At 40.5% G+C, this 21,984-nt stretch overlaps 1 protein-coding gene across 1 annotated transcript in view; it reads left to right on the top strand.

The window, feature by feature from the left end:
• Nucleotides 1-255: 255 nt before the first annotated feature.
• Nucleotides 256-21,984, top strand: part of LOC108920484 (ephrin type-A receptor 6-like) — a 133,329-nt gene continuing 111,600 nt past the window's right edge. Inside the window, exons 1-2 of the mRNA XM_018729244.2 lie at nt 256-472; nt 11,353-11,417. Of these exons, the coding sequence (XP_018584760.1) occupies nt 391-472; nt 11,353-11,417 (147 nt within the window). The 5' untranslated portion in view covers nt 256-390. The remainder of the gene's footprint in view (nt 473-11,352; nt 11,418-21,984) is intronic.

Here is a 21,984-nt window from a genome sequence, read left to right as displayed (position 1 = left end):
GCTTCTTCTTCCAGCAGTTGCGCGCAAAGTTGCATCCGATGTAGACATATTTGTAAGGCGTCCTTTCGACTGACAACGTTTTGGGATGACACTATAAAATTAAAATCGTTTTCACCTCCTGGAAGTCGAATAGCGGGGGGGGACAACTTTCCAACTGCGATCATCCGCGTCCGCGTTCGGTCCGGGTGCGCAGAGTGGAGCGGGCTGCTTCCCGGCCACAGCCTGCTGAGCCCGGCTTAAACTGAAGATGTTCCTGAAAAGGGGGATGATCTGCGTCACCGTCTAATTACAAAATCAGAAGGATTTCAAAGCACATCTGGAGGATTTACATGTGGATACAGCGCTAACTCGGTACCCGGATTGCCCCGCGGCGCGTTGCGCGTTCTCGACATGACTTTCGGAGTTAAATTGTGCCTCCTCTTCTTCGCCTTTCCGGCGCTCATCCTTGCAGACCACAGTCACAGCAATGAAGGTGAGCTCCGCACTTCATTTTTCACCCCAACTAAACCAAGTTGTACTCGCATCGCGCCCTTCCTGACACACGCACTCTGTCTCAGTGTTACAGTGTAACAGCGCTGGTGTTACAGTGTTGCGCTTCGCCGTTTACTGCATCGCTGAGACGTGGAGGCGCTTTTGATTTCAACTTCAGAACTCCTGTATCAGGCGTACAGCCTACGGGGCACGTGTTCAGCTTTCAAAATATGCCTAAATCGTACTGTGTTCATTCTCGCACGCCACATGCGACACCACCTTCTCCTGTGGTAACTAGTAACTGTAAAACATCATCTGACTAAACCCAGCAGCAGCAGCAGAAGAGGAGTTCATACCCACCTGGTCCGGTTCGGACCCTGTTCACGTCCTGCAACGCAGACAACTGCCATGCATGGTGGAAATGACATAGAATAGATTCGCAAAGCCGCGTGTAGAAACCAGAAATGTGTTGACAGAGTGTTCCCTAGAAACACAGCTGGAATGTATGATGCAGTGTACGGATGATCAGACGTGTGCAGCTCAGTGCGTGTACATCATTCATTAACATACATTGTAGAAGCATGTGAATCGGAAATCTTAACTTAATCTTACAGTATAAATCATCTCCGCACAGTGCCTCTTATTAACAGTAACGTAATTCACAGCTACAGTCCCATATTATTATTATTATTATTATTATTATTATTATCAGTTTTTGCCATGCTTATGTAAATTGCTATTATGTCGACAATAAAAACAGTCTCTAAAAAGAAAAAAAATATATATATATATATATATATATATAATATACAGAAAAATTAATCAAAATCATACATTGTATTAAATTAAGTATTAAAGAACACAAACAAAACAGGTCTGTGTAAAGACCGGCCCTGCTGAGTAAATCTTAACCTGTGTTTCTGTAAAACAAAGAGAGTGAATGTCAAAGAACTGATGGAATTATTTTAGATTCCCACATCAGATTGAACAGAATCCGTTATCTGGATAAAATGTATAACTTTACTTATCCCTGGTCGCTCAGAGTAATTTTGCTTGATTATTCTAATCAACATCTCATCACTCTTCTTGCCAGTAGGACATACAATTCCAAAACTTGTCGTGTGTAATGGACAGTCATTTTACATGACGAAAACCTCCTTAGCTTAGAATTTATATTGGAAATACATGAGTGCTAGTTTCTGTATGAAAATATGTCCATGCCTACACTACTATTGAGTAATAGGGTAATAATGAAAATGTTATTTCACAAAACACCTCACCATGGAGCCTTACACGAAAACTATGCATGAATTAACTCCAAAGTGTGCAGAAACCTACATTTTTGATGAATCACAGAAACTGTGCATTAGAAGTTTTTGAATCAGCATTTTTAAAAGAAAATTTTATGATTGGCACACCCTGATGTACAGTAAAATCATTATTGTCCAACATTGCAATATATTAAATTTTAAAGTACTTATAATATCATAATAGAATGCAGATCACACTGCAAGTTAATTCTGACATGTGAACTTAGCACTTTGTTATTTATATTATGGGGTGCGGTGGCGCAGTGGGTTGGACCGCAGTCCTGCTCTCCGGTGGGTCTGGGGTTCGAGTCCCGCTTGGGGTGCCTTGCGACGGACTGGCGTCCCGTCCTGGGTGTGTCCCCTGCCCCTCCGGCCTTACGCCCTGTGTTGCCGGGTAGGCTCCGGTTCCCCCGTGACCCCGTATGGGACAAGCGGTTCTGAAAATGTGTGTGTGTGTGTATTTATATTATTATTGTTATTTGTATTACTTTGAGGGGGTGCGGTGGCGCAGTGGGTTGGACCGCAGTCCTGCTCTCCGGTGGGTCTGGGGTTCAAGTCCCGCTTGGGGTGCCTTGCGGCGGACTGGCGTCCCGTCCTGGGTGTGTCCCATTCCCCCTCCGGCCTTACGCCCTGTGTTACCGGGTAGGCTCCGGTTCCCCGTGACCCCGTAAGGGACAAGCGGTTCTGAAAATGTGTGTGTGTGTGTGTGTGTGTGTATTACTTTGATATCCTCATTCATTACATCCTTCTTTGGACATATTAACACATTTACATTAGTCACTGCCTCAAAGTGCAGCTGTTTGTTTTCTCAGAAAACAGATATTGAGTGTTACATGCTTGCAGAATACAAATAAAAGGCTTCGAACCAAGATACAAAGATATTCATACAGATGAAGAGATTTCAGCTGTCGCCCATTATACTCCTTAACAGCTGCTGTGAAACTGTTTCAGTCTGACAGTAAAATATATCATTTTATATATAGGAGTTCAAATTATAGCTGTGGATTATTATCTTGCTCACATTATTAATATGTTCATATTATTCATTTGTTAATTTAGCTAATGCCTTTCGCCACAGCAGCATACAGTAGTAGGTTTGTATGTTAATCAGTTTACAATAATTTACTCATTTATTCTCAGAGGAAATTTTTTTGAAGCAACAGAATAAATACCATGCTCAAGGGTGTTCAGAAGAGGGGATTCAAATTTGTGTCCTTCAAGTGCAAAGTGGTGGCTCTAGCCACTACACTACCTACTGGCATTATTAGTGTTATAATACATTCGACACAGCAACACCTCGTGTTTTATAATAACTAACATTTACTTTTTTGTAATTTTTTTTGTTCATTTTTTGTGACTTTTTTTTGGTTATTGTAGAAATAGATAAACGCAGGACTTGCTTTGCACTTGGACGGTCATATATAATACTTTGTAATTTGTCTACTGTGAAATTTAATGAAAGAGGCATGATTTGCTGTCTGCCTGACTTAATGTGCCATATTTTATTTGGCCTTGTCATAAGTAGGTTGAAACTGGCTGGCAAACAGTATCCCTTTGTGCTTTACTGCTCACTGGGGTCATATAGAAAGATCATTTATTGAGCACTGTACTCACTTTTTTGATTGGCTGTGAAAACTTGTTAACCACTCCATTTCAGTACCGCGCTCTCAATCGTGAGTGTAAAAATCATCAGTCAGCCAGCCAGCATCACTGAATTCATCCTGTTTAGCCATCTATATTTAAAACGCATACATTTAATGAACAAGGTTGCATGTATCCGCAGGAGCATGGAGTGGGCACAGCGATGTGTGATTCATTGTAGAGAGCTGCAGTCTTTTTTGCGAATAAGGTGGAATTTATAGAGGCACCATTTGCTCTGCCATTGTTTCACTGTGGCAGATTGCTACACTAGGAAAAACTGCAAAAAAGAAATCTCAGAAAGCAGCATCCTTAGCGAAATGTGAGAATGAGTTTATAGAACTTCCCTCGACTCACTCTTCCCACCTCCCCCCACCACTCAGTGGTACCGGACGGGTGCTTAGACTGCAGTGTGTCGATACCCTGTCTGCCCTCCGCTCTTTTGCTGTGCCAACTTTTCCTCAATGGTACAACATTTGCAACAGTATGAATGAGAGGGGACTTGTTTCAATGCCACATTGACCATTTATGGCTGTTTATTGTGGTTCGGGTGAAATTAGGGCATAATTGTGCCCTCCCCCACTTTCTACTGTGTAAAGATTATATAACATTAAAGTTTCCTCAAGTTTCAACATGCACACATGGATGGACATATTTGCAGATAAAGTGGACACAACCAAGTGATTTGCTGTCTGGTTATTCAAACACAGGAAAAAAGGTGTCATCGTAAAGAGGGCATTTTTTTTAACACATTATTTCATATCTTAAGGTCAGTTTGCACTCACTGTTTAATCTTGGCATTAAGCCACCTTGGCATTTCCACGAGAAACCCTTAGCTGTGATTTGAACCCAACCCCATTGCCTCTCTCCTTAATTCATGTACTATTTCATGCCAAAGTCCTCACTTAAGGACTTTAATCCAAGTGGCAATATGTTTATCAAAGTAATTTACTTAAAATGCTTTTCATGCAACCACTTCTGTGACATTATGGAATCAAAATGTCATTTTCATTTAATCTTGCACAAATGCTAAAATTTCAAAGATGTTTCTCATTTACAGTAAATGATTGAAAGAAGAAATCCTATTTTTTCCTAAGGTTCTTACCATTGTTTTCCTACTACATCTGTATCCCAGAATCGCCGCCTTAGTATTTTTTGGCACTCTAGCTGGGTTAGGTGTTAAGTGGGTACACCTAAATCCATGCAAACCGGCCGCATGGTGGCGCTATAGCATACAGGGAAAGTTGGCCAAGTTTGCAAAGCTCTATTGTATATCTGTACTCAATTGTTCTTGGAGTTGAGTTCTTGAATCCGCTAAACCGATTTTCCTTTATAACTGATAATACTTTCATGTAAATTTTATTTGAACTTGCATTTCAGTATAAAATCTATGGTGACTTTGTTTCTGTTAGTTTGGCTGGAGTGGGCAATTAATAGTAAAAAATTGTAGGTTCTGCAAATATGGCCATAGCATCCAAATGATTAACTCATTTTAAAGGTTTGTGGTGAGTTACTCCATTTCAAATAGCCCAGTTATGCCTTTGTTATTGCAGATGATTGTAGATGTAAGATACAAGGACTAATTTCTTCTTAAAATTTGTCATTAAAGTTCATCTTTGCCAGAGATTCCCAGGACATTTTTAAATAAGTTCTAAAATATGATTTTTTCTTCTTTTTTTTTTTATGTCATCCATTTTTTTCCAGCAAAGTTCCAAGAGATAAAGTTGAGCATGGCAAATGTAGCTGCAAAGCTACACTTCACAACAGTATGTCTCAGAGCCAATATAAAGCTACGAAAACTGAAAAATTTTCCATTCTGCACTGTGAGGTCATCACAGTTGTACAAGGTTTGTGATAATAACAGTTAAAAAAGTTTTTTTTTTTTTCTGCTTGCCATCTGATACAGCATATGACCCTATAATATCCCACCAACAAACTCATTGGTTCAACTCCAACTCCGGAATGAGTCTTAGTTGTTTGCTTTAAGACGGTGTCAGTCGGCTCCAATTCGAGCTGCAGCCTGGATCCTATTACAGGCGATACCCCTAATTTGAGCTACACTATATAATCTCAGCTACAGGATTTTGCACAAACTGAAATGCTGACAGTGACACTTGTTAAGACATGAGCACAAATGGCGAAGACAGTGCGCCGTGATTTTTTTGTGTGCCTTCAGTGTCCTGTCACCAGACTAAAAAAAAGTCCATTTGTGGCTTTTTTACAGCAGCAGTTGTTAACCTTTCCTGGGCCACAGACCCTTTCCAGAATCTGATGAGAGCTAAGGACCCCTCTGTGAGAGATGTTTATAAATGTTGCACTGGCATTTCATTACCTCCGCCAAGAATTACGTCATAGATAGGAACACCATTGTAATATTTTCATTTTATCTTTAACCTCTATTTCTTTTTCACGGACCCTCAAAGTCCATCCATTAACCCCCAAGGAGATTATGGACTCAAGGTTAAGAATCCCTGCTTTAAAGAAATAAACACATGCGGACACATAAAACACGACCAAGTAGAATTTTAGGCTAACCTGCCTGAATAATTTCATGGTTGCGTCCAGGGCTTCGCTTCTTCATGTGACACGCTGAAATATGTAGTTTGTGGTGGGTCTGGTTTTAATATTCTGTGAAGGATGTGTACCTGTACACTTGGAACATGCAGTGATGGCAGTTTTCTGTCCACTCTCTGTAGCATTTGAAAAGGGCTTAAATCCAAATTGTGTGACATGGTTGAGGGGAATGACAGCACTGGATCCATCAGCTGGGGCTCACTGATCAATCAGACTGCAGCAGGCTGCCTATGCTTCTCGACATATTTATAAGCTTTTGCCGACAAGCCCCCTAATCTATTTTTATCCCACAGTGAAATTCCCACTGGGGGAAAAAACTGACGCAGACTACATCTTTCGTGCTGTGTGTATTGTGCAGAATAAGAGAAGACATTTGATTTATGTTTCTCATGTGCAAACATGGCAGGAACTGAAGTAATGTAAGTGGGAAAGTATTGTTCTTGTAATGTTCTTTTGATTTACTTTCAGAATAGTTGCAATTATGCAAATTGTTTCATTGTTAGAAATGGGAACGCGGCAGCAACTTCTTTTCTAGTTAGGTGGGTTCATAGTAAACTAGCCTGCTGGGCTTTTGTTTTGCACTTGTGTTTGTAGATGCATCAATAAAAATTATGAGGTATAACCTGAATGTGGTTGCCTAATGGTTTTCTTGTGGTAAAGTGCCTTCAGGACTGTCATCATTAACTTCACATCTGTATGGGTACGTTGTACGGTTCATCTTATAGTGCATTATGCATTACCTTTCCCAGTGCAACTTTTTAGTGACCTAAGATTTTTTCTATTCAGTCTTTCTTCAACTTTATTACATACTGTTATCACTAACGTAAAACACCTTCCTGAAGGGCACCAGATTTATGTCACATATTTAATTTAACTGGGAAAAAAACATTCCTCTTTCCTAAGCACAGAAGAAAACTAAAGCTGAATCTCAAATGATTATGATTGATTTTTCATGTTTGTGATTTTTGGTTGTATAGCTGAGGAGAACGTGTTCTTGGAGCGGAGCCATTTGCGTCTAGGTAGAAAAAAGGATAAACACCGAATGCTACCCTACATAGTCTGATTGGATGCTGAACCTTTTGTACAGAGGTAGCCTAGAAAACATATTGCATCTAAAATAACAAACACACAATAACACACAACACTTTTTCAGGTTTCTGTCAAGGACAAAATGTTGTCATTAATGATTTTGAGAGAATTCCATAAACTGCCAATGCAATCGTGCGAAGATTCATGATATCTGTGTAATCAAAGTGTGGGCGTTAGACTGAGTTTGAAGAACAGCAATAAGAGTTTGCATACAACTTCATAGCTCCAGTATAATTTAACGTAATAATTGTAATTGAACACCAGCATTAAGTGATCAGCATTTAGGTTCGGAGGGGTTTCCATTAAGAACACTGCAAACTGTCAACAGAATGGAATACTGTATGCAAAAACAATAATTTTGTACTTCTCAAACCGTGTATTTACCATGGATCCTTCAATATTTAAAGCTCTGACTTCCAGGAAGAAGTCCATCTGAACAAAGGAGAGGTGTTTGCATAACAGAGTGTCTGATTAAGAAACTAAACTTAGTAAATGGTAAACTGAGTAGTAACCCACGCTTTTTAATAGAATGAGTTTCCACCAATGCTTTCGCCTTTAATGGAATGACAAGGAGCTCCAGAGCATATTGGATTGGATCACTCATTCACTCACCCTTTCTTCTAGAATATGATGAGCACCACCTCCTATCCTATCCAGCCTGCATCCTCTGTGCCACGGAATATATAAGATTACCATAAACAGCAGTCAAGGTGCAGCAGCTGTGTACCAGGGTGCTACACACAGCTTTATGCAGTTGTTCTCTGTTTGTATTACTGCTCATGCACTGGACTATTAAACCATAAACTTTGACCTATTGCTGCTCTTCACTGAGTAAATCATTCCTGCATCAATTCTTTCTTTCTTTCTTTCTTTCTTTCTTTCTTTCTTTCTTTCTTTCTTTCTAACCAAAATCTCCTGAGCAACAGTTCCTTGTGAAATTCTGGCATCTTCTGTGACCTGTGTCACGGAAACGTCTGCTAAACATGCGCCAAGAATTACCACCCATTGAAAGGCACAGAGGTCACTGCTTGTTTGCAGGCTTTGTTTTATTGTTTGGAGGATGACTTTGCTTCCAAGAAACACTGTAGCTTAGTGTAAGACCAGTGTAAACACCATTTATATTACTAACATGAGTCTTGGTAATATCCTTTCTTACTTTATAAAATGGGTTTTTAAAATTATGCTCTTTATGGAGCTTTAATGAAAGTGTAAAGTTTTTTTTTTTTTTTTTCACGATGCAGTTAATTTAAATCAACACTATTTCTTTGTAATTTGCAGTGTTTTAATTTTACAGCAAAATACTGGATTTTATAGTAATCCAGACAGGTTCCTCAGAGGCTCTCTGAAAATAGAGTCTATTCACACAACTGGCTCAGCTTATACAGAATGAAAGATATGTAAAACTCAGTTTATAGGTCGTGTCTTCTGTTTAAACAAACACTTGTGGAATTTCCTTACAACTGAATATATTCTGGCACTGCAAAGGTAGGTCTATGGTACAATGTGCGGTGATTTCAGAAATCAGAACAACGGAAGTGTCCACAGCAGTCACTCTTAATGGCTCCCCATCTTGAGGCAGACATTACCATAAGGCTTCGTTGAGGAGGATATCAATCGTTCTTTTTATAAATCTTTGTGTGCAAAAGGAGCAATCGTAAGTGACCAAGTACAGTAAGTGGACTGTGGGAAGAAACCAGAGCACCCACAGGAAACCCACACAGACATAGGGAGAACATTCAAATTCCACACAGACTGAGCAAGGATCAAACCCATACCCTCCTGCACCCCCCAGGCACTGTGAGACAGTAGCGCTACTCACTGTGCCACCATTACTTTCATAAGGTGGGGGAAGATTGTCATCTTTGCTTTTTGCATGCATCTTTTTCTCAAGTTGCTGAGTAATCATTGGTTTGAATGTTGCTAGTTGTGGCCTTGTTTGTTTAAATTATTTATGCTGGAATTTCGCAGTGTGGTGATGACTGACAGTGCTGACTGCCACCAAGTCAGCTCACCACTGTGGCAGAAGACTGCAGATGGTCAGTCTTGGACCCACAAGGGTAGGATGATGGACGGTGCTAACATCACCTCAGATGTTTTTATCAGGTGTTCTATGGCCATGGAAAGTCTATAGGTGTCTCACGCCAAAAGGCCGGGGCCACGTTACAGAAACTGAAAAATGGGGTTTTTAACAGCAAAAGAGCACTGATGAAACACACACACACTTTCTGAACCGCTTGTCCCATAGGGGGTCGTGGGGAACCAGAGCCGAACCCAGCAACACAGGGCGTAAGGCTGGAGGGGGAGGGACACACCCAGGATGGGATGCCAGTCTGTCGCAAGGCACCCCAAGCAGGATTTGAACCCCAGGCCCACCAGAGAGCAGTACCTGGTCCAACCCACTGCGCCACCGCGCCCCGCAACACTGATGAAACAGTAAACAAGAAAAAAATAAAAATTTAAAAAACAAATGAATAATTGCTTTGGATAGGAAAACATTATTTCTTGGACTTGAAAGTAAGATATTAGCAAAAAAACTATTTGTGAACAAAAAAGTTTTTTAAAGTAAAGTTTTAAACACACACATGCTGGCTGAAGTTATTTGTTCTGAGCAGGGTCGCTGCAAGCCGGAGCCTAACCCGGCAACACAGGGTGTAAGGCCGGAGGGGCAGGGGACACACCCAGGATGGGACGCCAGTCCGCCACAAGGCACTCCACAAGGGACTTGACCCCCAGACCTACCAGAGAGCAGGACCTGGCCAAGCCTGTTACGCCACTGCGCCCCTCTCAAGCTTAAAACTAAATGTATAAATATAGTCCAGTGATTAATAACCTATACTTGTAATGAATGATTGTTAATTTTGGCAATTAATGCTGTCTGTAGAGATAAGAATGGCAACCTGTTTCTTGGTATTTTCTCGGGTTGTGAAAATATACATGAATGCTCTTTGGCCTATACCATGCTCCAGTATGGTTTGCTCATGTCAAGGATGTGAATTTGCTCTGTCACAGAGTTAGCAAGAAGAGCATCGTTACAGAGAAAGATCACAACCAACGCAAGGCAACTGCAAGCCTTTTAGTCACTGCTCTGCTCCTGGTATTTCAATAAGTGCACTGCTGATATTTCGCCCGCTGAGGGAAGAGACCCAATTTGGGATACAAACCACCGATATATCATTCATGTACTAAAGGGAGGACAACATTAGACTTGTACACTAAGAACTCCGAAATGAGCACAGCTATTTATTTTAGATGTAAGACAGAGTAGCACAGGCACAGATTTGCTTGACAGTGGACTTTGCGGTGTGTTGTCCCACATTTAACATTTATACAACTTTTTACTCTTTTGCATAGCAAATACGTTTTATTCAGAGCAGCACAGATAGCCTTGTACAGGTTTTCTTCCAGCAGTACAACTGAATAATTGCCCAAATGTGCAGTGAAACTGTGATGTTTCCCTTGATAGAACAGAAGTAATATATTAAGCAGTCTTCCCTTTTCGTTTCAGCAACTCCTTCCTCCAACAACACGGACAGCTTAGTTATCATCCGTTTTCCGTCCATGGTGCTTGGTCTGAACATCACTTTATATATTAATGTGACATGCGGCAATGCTTTACCATATGTACATCGCACAAAGGCGGAATAATTTTTTTTTTTTAATTTTCATCATTTATGGGTGTCATAGAAGATACAATATTTATTTGCTATGCTTTTTATTTGCCCAAGGACCATTTTACACAACAGCACTATGATGGTGTTCCTGGTAGCACAGCTGCATCACACCTCCTGGCCAGGGGGTTCACATGTGCTTTGTCTGTGTGGAGTGAGCATGTTTTCCCTATCTCTTTGCATCTCTGTTATAGGTTGTCTTGTGTGGGTTCTCACGTTGTTTCCTCCTGCAATCCAAAGACATGTGTTTCAGGTTAACTGGTGAATTGAATGTGTGGGAATATGTATTACATTACTGTACTGTAGAAAAGCATAGGTAATTGTAACTAACCTGGTGCATTGCAAGTTACCTTGCACAAAGGTAAATACATTAATATCTAAAGGTCTTCTCTCGGACACTGTTTTGTTTATTAAAGTTATGTTTCAACTACAGATTTTGCCAGAGCATGTACGGTAGCTGTGGCTAATGCAAACATTTGTATAAAAATTTGCCACTAAAGCTGTGTCCAGTGATTAAAATGAGCTGACTGAGTGTAATTTCAATGCACTGTGTTTCGTATTCTGGGAGTTTACTAATTAAGGAACGTTTTCTTTCCCTTCAGTGGTGCTTTTGGACACCACGGCCGTGCTTGGTGAGCTTGGCTGGAAAACATATCCCGTTAATGGGGTAAGTAGACAAGGCCTCATTACTGTACATTTTTCCATCAATACATACAAAATGATTATTGACGCTGTTTTACATTTTATTGTTGTTGTGCTTCACTTTTTAACCATAATTTTGCTTCATTAATCATATTCATACAGACATAATATAATGTTAAATCTTACTCTTAGAACAAGCACATTTACTATAAGGGCAGTAAGGCTGATACTTTATTTCTGCCACAGGTTTGGAGTTTTGGTGTGGAGTTTGGAGTTTGGTTTTTGTGTGTTACATACTTGTTGGGTTGTCTGCAAATCACTGCTGAAAACACTAAGATTATGTATATATTATGTATATTATATAACTATTTTAAGAAAATTGCTTTATCCTCCAAAGTGCGGATAATATTTCAGAATTCTGCATGCCTCATAAAACTTTCTTTCTCAGTGTTAAAAGAGAATCTATTACATCATGTAGGTCAGTCTGACAGCAGCCAAACTACAGCCCTGACTCCATGATTAAGCTGTCAAGACATCTCCTTTGCTGGTCCCCAGAAAACTGGACCACTTATAAATATTTATCACTGTTCGCACATGAAGAAAGGAAGTCCGTCCCAGAAGTACAGCCCAAAATGAAGTTGGTTCTAGGGGATGAGGGGGGTACAGCACTGAAATCCTAATGGTCTACCAGATTTGTTGAAGATCACCTCTGACCAGAGAGGGGTGCGGTGGCACAGTGGGTTGGACTGGGTCCTGCTCTCCAGTGCGTCCGGGGTTCAAGTCCTACTTGGGGTGTCCTGTGATAGACTGGTGTCCCGTCCTGGGTGTGTCCCCTCCCACTCCAGCCTTTTGCCCTGTTTGTTGCTGGGTTAGGCTCCAGCTCCCCTCCCACCTCTGACCACACCGGGTGTGTATGTATACCATAGTGTGTCCTAGCTGCAGGCATGCTGAAAACACAGTCAGCTTATTTCCACAGTTAGTCCTGTATGGGAAACTGATGGAAACACAGGAGAGAAGACATGCTGGTCTTCTAAAAACTCCATATGGTGCTCTCAGAACATCAAGCGAAAACATGAGTGAGTGTCTATGGTCAGCTTATTCCCCATGGCAGATCACTTATTCCCTTGTCCTGCAATGTCTAAAGAGGCTCCATCTCAATATAAAACAAATTTAGTTGTCAGCTCTAGCTTTCAGTTTACATTTGAAAGGATCTGGCTTGTGAAGATAAACATGTTTTCCCCGTTGATGATTGGGCCGAAAGATAGATAATTCAACACCAAGGGTTTGTTTCTAATGATTACCTTAGCTATCTGGGGATATTTTTTAATTAAAATGAAAATTAGAAAAAGCTTAGTGTGAAACAACTTCTATCAATTAATTAATTGTGCTTCTGCTGTGCTGTCTCTAATGAAAGGTTATGTGGTGGCATCTTCAGCAAACAGGTGTGCAATTGGTTTGCATCTTATCAGCCAACGAGTTCCCAAATTGAGTCCTGTTACTACATTATTCATCATCAATTTAGGACACTCTTAGTAGCTCTTCCATGACATGCAAATTTCGAGTGGGTGTAAAGAATAGGAGGAAATGCTGAATGTGAATAATCAGCTGATGATATCAATAAAATGCACAGTCTTTTCAATCAGTGAGCTCTGTATCATGACACATCTCTAAGAATAACCCTGCTGTGTTAATGACACAACGGTAAGGAAACAAATTCTTGCTTTCCACAGTCTGTTGCCATGTAGGAACACAGAAGGACCTTCAGATGTTTTTTTTATGTTTGGAAAAAAAAAATAATTATACTGTTTTGAATTTTTGCATAACCTTATGAGTTCTTATATCTTACATGAGCTACTCATGCTGCTGAATTGCTGTGAATATGAAACTAAGTAAAATTTTCATTGCATATCCTGAAATGCAACAACAAATCATACCAGACATGTAATAAGTCACACCTGATGTAAGACATCTATGGATAAATTGGTATTTTTCCTGTCTAAATGAAGTATTGGGGCCTTGTGTACTGAAACAGTATTGGTTTGGCGTCTTCAGGCTGCCACAACAGGCTCCGATGGCAGACGCTCTTCAAATATGTATGAGTCATTTCCCAGGAGAGCAAGAGGAGAGACAGCGCTCTTTATTTATTTCATTATGTAACATGGCTTTGAGGAATTAACCCTCAGTTAGAAGCTGGAAAATGGGGGGGAAACACTTTTAGATGTTTTATTTCTTCACTTTGTATAGCGGATGTCCTACTGTCTATCTACTAAATAATATGTTCGAAAAACTTTTGTTTCCTTAACATTCATTGCTGTCTTGAAGCACTAGTGTACCAATGTTCGTAATATTTCTTGATAGTTACAAGGTCACTGTATTCACCGTGATGTATGTTCCTGTTGTACTTTGAAATATAATCCATGTCTGTGTTGTATTTTGACCAAAAAAAAAAAAAAAAAAAAAACCCAAAAACCAAAGGTTTCAGGACTGCTATGAAAACAAAGCAAGTACATAATATATTGGTTCTTTCTCTTGATCTGTATTTCCTGTTCATGGGAATGCTCACTTGGAGCCAGGTGATGGGTGCATTTCCGCTACCTGTCTGTCACAAAGGTGATGCTTGTATCAGAAGCACTGGGTACCATTTACTGTTCATGTGTGAACACTTGCTGTATGTTATGTGTTGTCATTGCTATCACACACACACACATTTTCAGAACCGCTCATCCTATATGGGGTCACGGGGCACCGGAGCCTACCCGGCAACACAGGGCGTAAGGCTAGAGGGGGAGGGGACACACCCAGGACGGGACGCCAGTCCGTCGCAAGGCACCCCAAGTGGGACTCGAACCCCAGACCCACTGGAGAACAGGACTGTGGTCCAACCCACTGCGCCACTGCGCCACCGCGCCCCCTCTCATTGCTATCAATGCATGCTATCTCTAAAATGGAGTGAAGAGCTCTGAAAGTCAGAGTGGTCAATGCATGGCTTCCCCCGCCGCTCCTCCCAATATGGTAGCATTAACAAATAACAAATTTGTATTTTTTTCAGGGTTTTTTCTTAAGATTTTACATCTAGGAAACCAATATTTCAGCAGTCGTAGTGCGACTTGAATATCGGAAATTAAATGCAGTCTAAATGTAAAATATGCAATTATATAGGTGGCACAGGGAGTAGCACCAGTGCTTAAGAGATTCTGTTTGTGTGTTTGGATGGGGGTTCAAATCCTGCTCAGTCAATAGAGAGTTTTAATGTTCTCTCTGTGTTCACGCAGGTTTCTTTCAGGCGCTTGGGTTGCCCTCAAGAAACATGTTCAGTTGTAACTCTAAATTGCTGGGTGTGTGGTCATCTGGTGTACCTTGCCCTGCACCCTATGCTGCTGGGGTAGGATCTGGCCCACCAGTATTTCATTCATTAAAAAACAACAAAAAAAAAAAAAAAAGTTTGTATTCTGGGTAAACTCTATTAATGGAGATTTGTGTGCTTGTGAATGATGCTTATGCTTTAAACAGCACATAAAGGAAAGACCAAACTTATCCACTCATACTTAAGGTACTTTATACTGATTTTGTTGCTGTTAATACTGCCTATTCATAGAGTCCATAAAATAAGTGCGATTCACTTACAATCTGTCAACTCCATACGAAAATTTAGTCATTTCAGATGGATGTCGAGGATGTCTGGACTCCTGTGTGTTAAATAGTTTTGGAACTTTGGTGGGTAGTGGGATTTTTCCGGAAAGAAGCATAGCGTTGCTTGGTGGCTAACATGTATGTTATCAGAAGATTATATTGTGATGTTTCACACTCAGGATTTAACATTTTACACAGTGTTTAATCTGGATAATTATGCTTACCTCACTCATTGTTAATTTTGGGTTTTACCATGCTTGTGATTACATACTTAAAGAAATAAAGTGCAGAATTATTTCTGTATGTTTTCATCCATCCGTCCTCAACAACCGCTCGTCCTAAGCAGGGTCACGGCAAACCGGAGCCTAACTCGGCAACATAGGGCGCAGGGTCAATGGGAGAGGGGACACACCTAGGACAGGATGCCAGTCTGTTGCAAGGGAACCAAAACAGGGCTTGAACCCCAGACCTGTCACACAGCAGGCACTGGCCAAACCTGCCTTGCCACCACACTCCCCTCTGTATGTTTCCTACATATTAATTCAATTAGGCCTTAATTCATAAGAAAAGACATCAATGATCATGAGGTTTTTGCTGTAGGGAAATGGAGAAGGGAGGGACAGTACGGTGTTTGAGTTGGCTCCAATGACCCCTGTCATTACAAGGCTTAAGCAGTTCGAGGGAAAAGCTTAATTGGCTCATTTCCTGTCAGAAGTGAGCGAGAGCCACTTTTTAATGTACTACTCGCAGTGAGCAGTACAATTGTATAATTTCGATTACCCTAAAGCAGTGACACTAAGAAAAGGGAATACAGTATGTGTATAAAAGGAGATTAAAATTTCTACTCATCTGAAATGCTCATGGGTCTTTCGATAGTTCTGTAGTACTTAGAATGAGAATGAGACTGTGGGACTTGTGCTCCTTTGTGGCACCTTTTGTTCGTTCATAGGTGACAGTTTTAAATCTCCTCTCTGGAGAGACTTGCTGTAGTGACCCGTGTTTTCTGTCTTGAGTTCTTCGATGGCCTTCTGTTCGTAGGAGACACTGAGAAGAAGTGCCTTGTTTGACATGCATTATAGGGAGTCCTCAGCAGGTGCTCTGCGAGAGGTATTGTACATTGCAGAAAGCAATAAGATGCCAGGGGAGGCCATTGTGTTGGAAGCCGATTATTGAAAAATTGGAGGTGGAACTTTTGATGCTACCAAGATATGCAGCACAGCTACATGTGGCTGTGATCTATTACATATCAGATATCAGGTACCATAGTAGTTAGAAACATGAACATAGAACATTGCTAATTCAAAGTAGCTCTACTGAACCCTCGAGGAGGTATTTAATTAAAATATTACAGGTAAATAGCTGTGTGCATGTGCAGAAATTTCAATTTTCTTTAGATGAAAGCAACATTTCGGCAAGGAATAATTCTCCCTCATTTTCATCAACCACTTGTACAGTGCAGGGTTGCTGGTAGTCCAGAGCCTGGACAAGATAGTAGTCCATTGCAGGGTGGTCAAGCATCAACTATGGGCAAGTCCGAAAGTCATGAAATACATGGACTGTGGGAGAAACCAGAGCACCTACCAGAAACCTGTGGGTATAATGTGGACAATGTACAAACTAAATTTGCACTGAACTGGCATCAAACCCACATCTGCAGGCACAACACGTAGTCACAGCAGTCATAGCCCAGATACTGTGAGACATCAAATGGGTTTTTTTATTAAATTTTCTCGTAAGTCAAAGGATAGCTGTGTTTGTTTGTTTTTAATATTTCCCATTGAACTGTACAATAGAATAAACAAACTAATGAGAAATCTGCTTAATATAATGTCATATAAAATATACATAAAGTTTGTGAGCGCGGGGGTATAATGGGTTCAGCTGGTGCCTGCTGTTTGGAGGGTCTGGGGTTCAAGCCCCGCTCGGAGTTCCTTGTGACAGACTGGCGTCCCGTCCTGGGCGTGTCACCTCCTAAGTTTTTATCTCTTGATCTTCTCTATTTTTTATGTTTCTCAATTTTTGCAGTGCTGTTAAGATTTCTGTCCTTGCAGTCAAACTGTTTGAACAATGATGTTGCTGTTACGACTGGATCAGTGTATGTTGAAAGACTAACCCTTAAGATAATTTACTTTGAACATCTTACCATTTAGAGCCGTAAACAATACAAAGGCATATGAGTCTTTCTAGAGAAAAGCATGTTCAAGACAATTAGTATAATGTAGGTAATTCTTGTCAAACTGATGCAATCGTTTTTCAAGCGCTGTAGCTGAGCTTCTTGTACTTAAGAAATAATTTTTAATATCTTAACATTTATGGATTTTAACCAAATGCAGGCATGACTGAGAGAGCAGTTTTCAAAGATTGGCACATCCAAAATGTTATTATCTCGCATTTCTCGGAAAGGATCTGTCCAGTGGTTTCAAGATAGCTCAAAGATGAGCAGCCATTAAGTAGAAACCTTTTAACTCCTATGATGCAAGGCTGTTGTTCCCCTGTTAAACACAGGGAACTGAGCCATTGTGAGATGTGAGTGGTGAGTCCATTTTCATCCTGCTTGCCACTATTTTTTTTTTTTTCCTGATATGTGACCTTCTTACTTTCCTGTCAGGGTCACTGCAACTTCAAAGGGCTTGATTACGGGTATGCAAAAGATTTATGTGCTATAAAAGCTCTGAAACGGCCAATAGGATTGCACACTTCTTATCGTTATGAACAATTCCCGTCATCATACGTTCGGAAAATCTAACATAGTAAAAATGTGGGGGCGGGGGGCACTTTTCAGAGAATAGCAGAAAGTACTTCCGGGTTGTGTTGCTGACTTTGGGAAATGTGGAAAGACCGAATTATGCATTTGCTGCTTCCAGCTGTATGAGACCAGTTTACCCCCAGGCCCTTTGCACAGTACGCCCTTCACTTGTAGCATGATCCTTATTGCACAGTGGTGCACTGATGCTGTTGAGTCTGAATGACACAGGGAGGATATTATCCCTTGTTTACATGTATGTGGCAGCTACCATGGGGTGCCCCGGAAACATTTTATGGGTTCTACTGGCTGCAGGGAAACTTTTAATAATAGAGAAACATTAATAATCAAGGGCTTAGATGCACATTGGAAAGAGTTTGATTCCAAAATCTGTCTCACAGCATATAGAAATGTGCTTACCCTGATCATTTCTGCACATTCTTTCTTTGGTACTTTTTCCTCTGTACTTTATTTAGATAAGGAGATGTGGAAGCTCTTGAACAGTTAATTTTAATGTCTAGATTAGATGCTTGCACTGAGAGGGGTACTAGAAGACTGAGTAAAGCAGGTGGTGTTCAAGCTACAAGCTCACTCCGGTTGTCCGTCCCACTGGTCGGACTGACCACCACCTCTGTTCTGAGAATGGTCGATCAGGTCCTCTTGCTTGCGTTCCCAGTGAGGACACATTAAGCAGTGCAGACAGGGTTGAATCGATTTTAGTCAGAGATGTCCCTAGGGACAAGACAGGAGTGAAGCTAACAGACACCATGGCTGCACCTCACGCACACAAAGTGACAGCATAAATACTGTGCCAGGTGGGTAGTCCCTGTCTATCTACCAGAGACACGTCATTCTAGGCCTGCCAATCAATCCATGCATGTGGGTTTGTGTGTGTGTTTGTGGGTGATGTGTGCAAAATTTTAGATATGGGAGGGGAATCTGTGGCTCTACAGAGGGGAGTTGCAGAAAATTTTAAAGGTGTCTCCTAAATTGTAATCCGGTAATGGGAATTAAGTAGTGTTGCTTGGATCATTCAGCAGGATTGCGGCAGTGAAGTGATTCACCCTTCGGTGTCTCCTTGGAAACTGATGAACAAAGAAAAAAATGTGTATGCATCACGTTAGACTTCTCACAAGAAAGAACAATCTGTTCTATTTAATATCCTTTGCATTAAAACTGAATTCAGAAATGTTGTCATTGTTGACATTATCTAAACTTCCAAATTTTCCGTTGCCTATCAGTTTTGATTTATAATTAAAGCCTCCTAACAGCTACTTGATATAATAGGATGGAACAAAAATTTCAGGTCAGTTTTAAATGTTTTAGTTTTCCATAACACCCTTCCCAATGGGTGGCCCTAGGCAAAAAGGGAATGAACGAATGAAGGAAGAATATTTTAATAGGTCTGCATGTGTTTAGGCCAGTATTTGAGTGCAGCAGTATTGAATCTATGAAGAGACTGGTCTCTTATTTCACCTTGGACTAACCTTGGACTCGCATGGTCAAGTGATTGGGAGGAGAAAAAAAATCACAGGAAAAAGTATGGGCATGGAAATTCTGACCCACTTATTATCCATTTAAAAACTTACTATATATAAACTGAAGTCTCATCCTAATTTTTCCACCTAAAAGGGCACTCGGAAATCTGTTAGGCTAACATTGTCTTGCTCTTGATATGAGTGTGTTGTCATCCCCCCAGTTGAATGTGTTCAGCTACAGTTGTAAACTTTGAAAAATGTTTGAGGTATTTTGTGTTAAACACACACTATGTGTATTAATATACAGCTATTTTGAAAGTCACTAGAAAAGAAAATGAAATCCAGCTTTTTTTTTCTTCTATGATCCTGTGTCTTGCTTACATTTATGCTTTACACTTCTCACATATGGAAAATCCAGGTACATGTACCACAACAAATGGCAAGAATTCAAGAGAAGTATCTCCAACAGACTCTGTTGGACACAGACAGCTTGACATTGTACCAGATGAAGTTCATTTTAGTTACAAGCAACAATGAAATAATGATTCTCAAAAAAGTATTACTCCAAGAGTATAAAATCTCACAAAGGAGTGTGCTATTTTACAGCTCTGTACATTACTTGAAAACACTTTCTCATCATGACCTTTATGTTCCTTATGAGTAGTATTTGTATAATCTGGCATTTATTTGTTTCTTGAGGACAGCTGTTTACTTAATGCTAGTTGCACTCTTCAGAAACTTTCCTCCAAACATTAGCTGCCTAATAACAGTGGAAATATAAAATAGCATTCTGCTACTTTACTCTTAGAAAACTAAAGAAATTCGCAATACAACTTTACTGTATGCTGTGTTGATTGACATCTGTTACTGAAATTGTTCTTCGGGGTAAAGTTTCACAAATATTGAATATCATCAATAACAGGGATTTTACCTTGCTGGAAATTAGAGTATATAGCAGCTGAGCAGAAAGCAGTTTAAGAACTGATTTTTTTTTTTTTCTTTTTTTACAAATGTAAATTTTGCTGTTCTAAGTTCATGATGCAGAAAGCAGGGAAGCAGTAAATGTAGTTTATTTTTATTTTTTTTCTCGGTATTTTGGTGGCATGGTGGCACAGTGAGTAGTGCTGCTGTCTCACAGTGCCTGTGTGATGCGAGAAGACATGGGTTTGATCCCTGCTCAGTCTGTCTGGAGTTGACATGTTCTCCCCATATCTGTGTGGATTTCCTCCCACAGTCCAAAGACATGCTGTTTAGGTTCCCCCATAGCGTGTGAGTGACAGAGAGAGAGTGTGTGTGTGTGTGTGTGTTCCACTGATGTATGGATGAGTGACCCAGTGTAAGTAGTGTAACTTGCAGTGTACAGTAAGTCACCTTGATGAATAAGGTGTGTGGGCTGATAACACTACACGGAGTTCATTGGAAGTTGCTTTGGAGAAAAGTGTCTGCTAAATAAATGTATTTGTAAGCAAATTGCAAAAGAAAGAGCCCTAAAAAAATATTTATTTATTTTTTCTAATTAGAAGTGCTTGATATTTTCCAAGATGTTCCCGAACTGCATGTCTGTATTGCCAGGAATAACATCTTTAAACAGTAGCACATTCTTTTGTGTAATAAAACATGTAAAAGCTCACACACACACACATTTTCAGAACCGCTTGTCCCTTACGGGGTCACGGGGAACCGGAGCCTACCCGGCAACACAGGGCGTAAGGCCGGAGAGGGAAGGGGACACACCCAGGACGGGACGCCAGTCCGTCACAAGGCACCCCAAGCGGGACTCGAACCCCAGACCCACCGGAGAGTAGGACTGCGGTCCAACCCACTGCGCCACTGCACCCCCCTGTAAAAGCTCATATGTTGTAAAATTTTAATATTTTCAATAATTAACATGCAGAATAGCAAGGATCTATTGTCATTATAGTCAATTTGGCAGTATGGGCTTTTTTTTGTAGCATGAAATGGTGACCTTTCATGTGTGTTTAGCAACAGGTTTCCAACTCCACTTTAAGAGGCTTTATCCTGTGAGCAGTGATCAATGTTGGTAATAACCCATTGCTTGAAGGGTTTATTTCTGCTCGGATGCCAGAAGCTGGTAGACAAGACACAGCTAATTAGAATTCCCCCTGAGTGAGCATATTACCATGTCCGATTGCTAGTCGGGGAAGCATCACAGCCTTCGTGTTTCCCTTTTTCAGAGCTTCTTATTATTCCTCCTCTGGAAGAGGCGACTGTTGACTTAACCATGTTAAAACAACTTTCTTCTTTTCTGCAGTAGCTTTTTCTCAGAAAGAAGATTTGGATTACATATTGGCACTTTGTACTTGCAAATTTCAGTGGTGATTAGTAAATGTCATGGCAACAATAACACTGCAGTCTACAGCAGATATGGATTGTTTGTTTCTGTGCATTAATGGTCGTTGAGTCACTTTTTTTTTCTTTTTTTTTTTTCCCAAAGTAAAGAAGTCTTTCCTACAACTGCATTGATTTGTACTTTGTGTCTGCATTACAAATTAGTGTATATTATGTCTTAGCTCATTTTTAACAATCTTATCAGTAACAAACCTCAGGAACCATAAAGATTGTATTACCAACATTGAAATTAAGGCATATGTGTTCCCAGGACAGTTCATTTCCTTGGCTATAATCTAACTTCTCTATGTGGGGTTGGCACGTTCTCACCTGTTTGCACAGCCTTCCTCTTGCCGTTCAACGACATGCAGGTCTGGCTGAACCGGTGACTT

The sequence above is a fragment of the Scleropages formosus genome, chromosome 14, assembly GCF_900964775.1.
Source record: "Scleropages formosus chromosome 14, fSclFor1.1, whole genome shotgun sequence".
NCBI classification, from domain to species: domain Eukaryota; kingdom Metazoa; phylum Chordata; class Actinopteri; order Osteoglossiformes; family Osteoglossidae; genus Scleropages; species Scleropages formosus.
The sequence above is the reverse complement of the archived record's forward strand: the minus strand, read 5'-3'. Positions and strand labels throughout refer to the sequence as shown.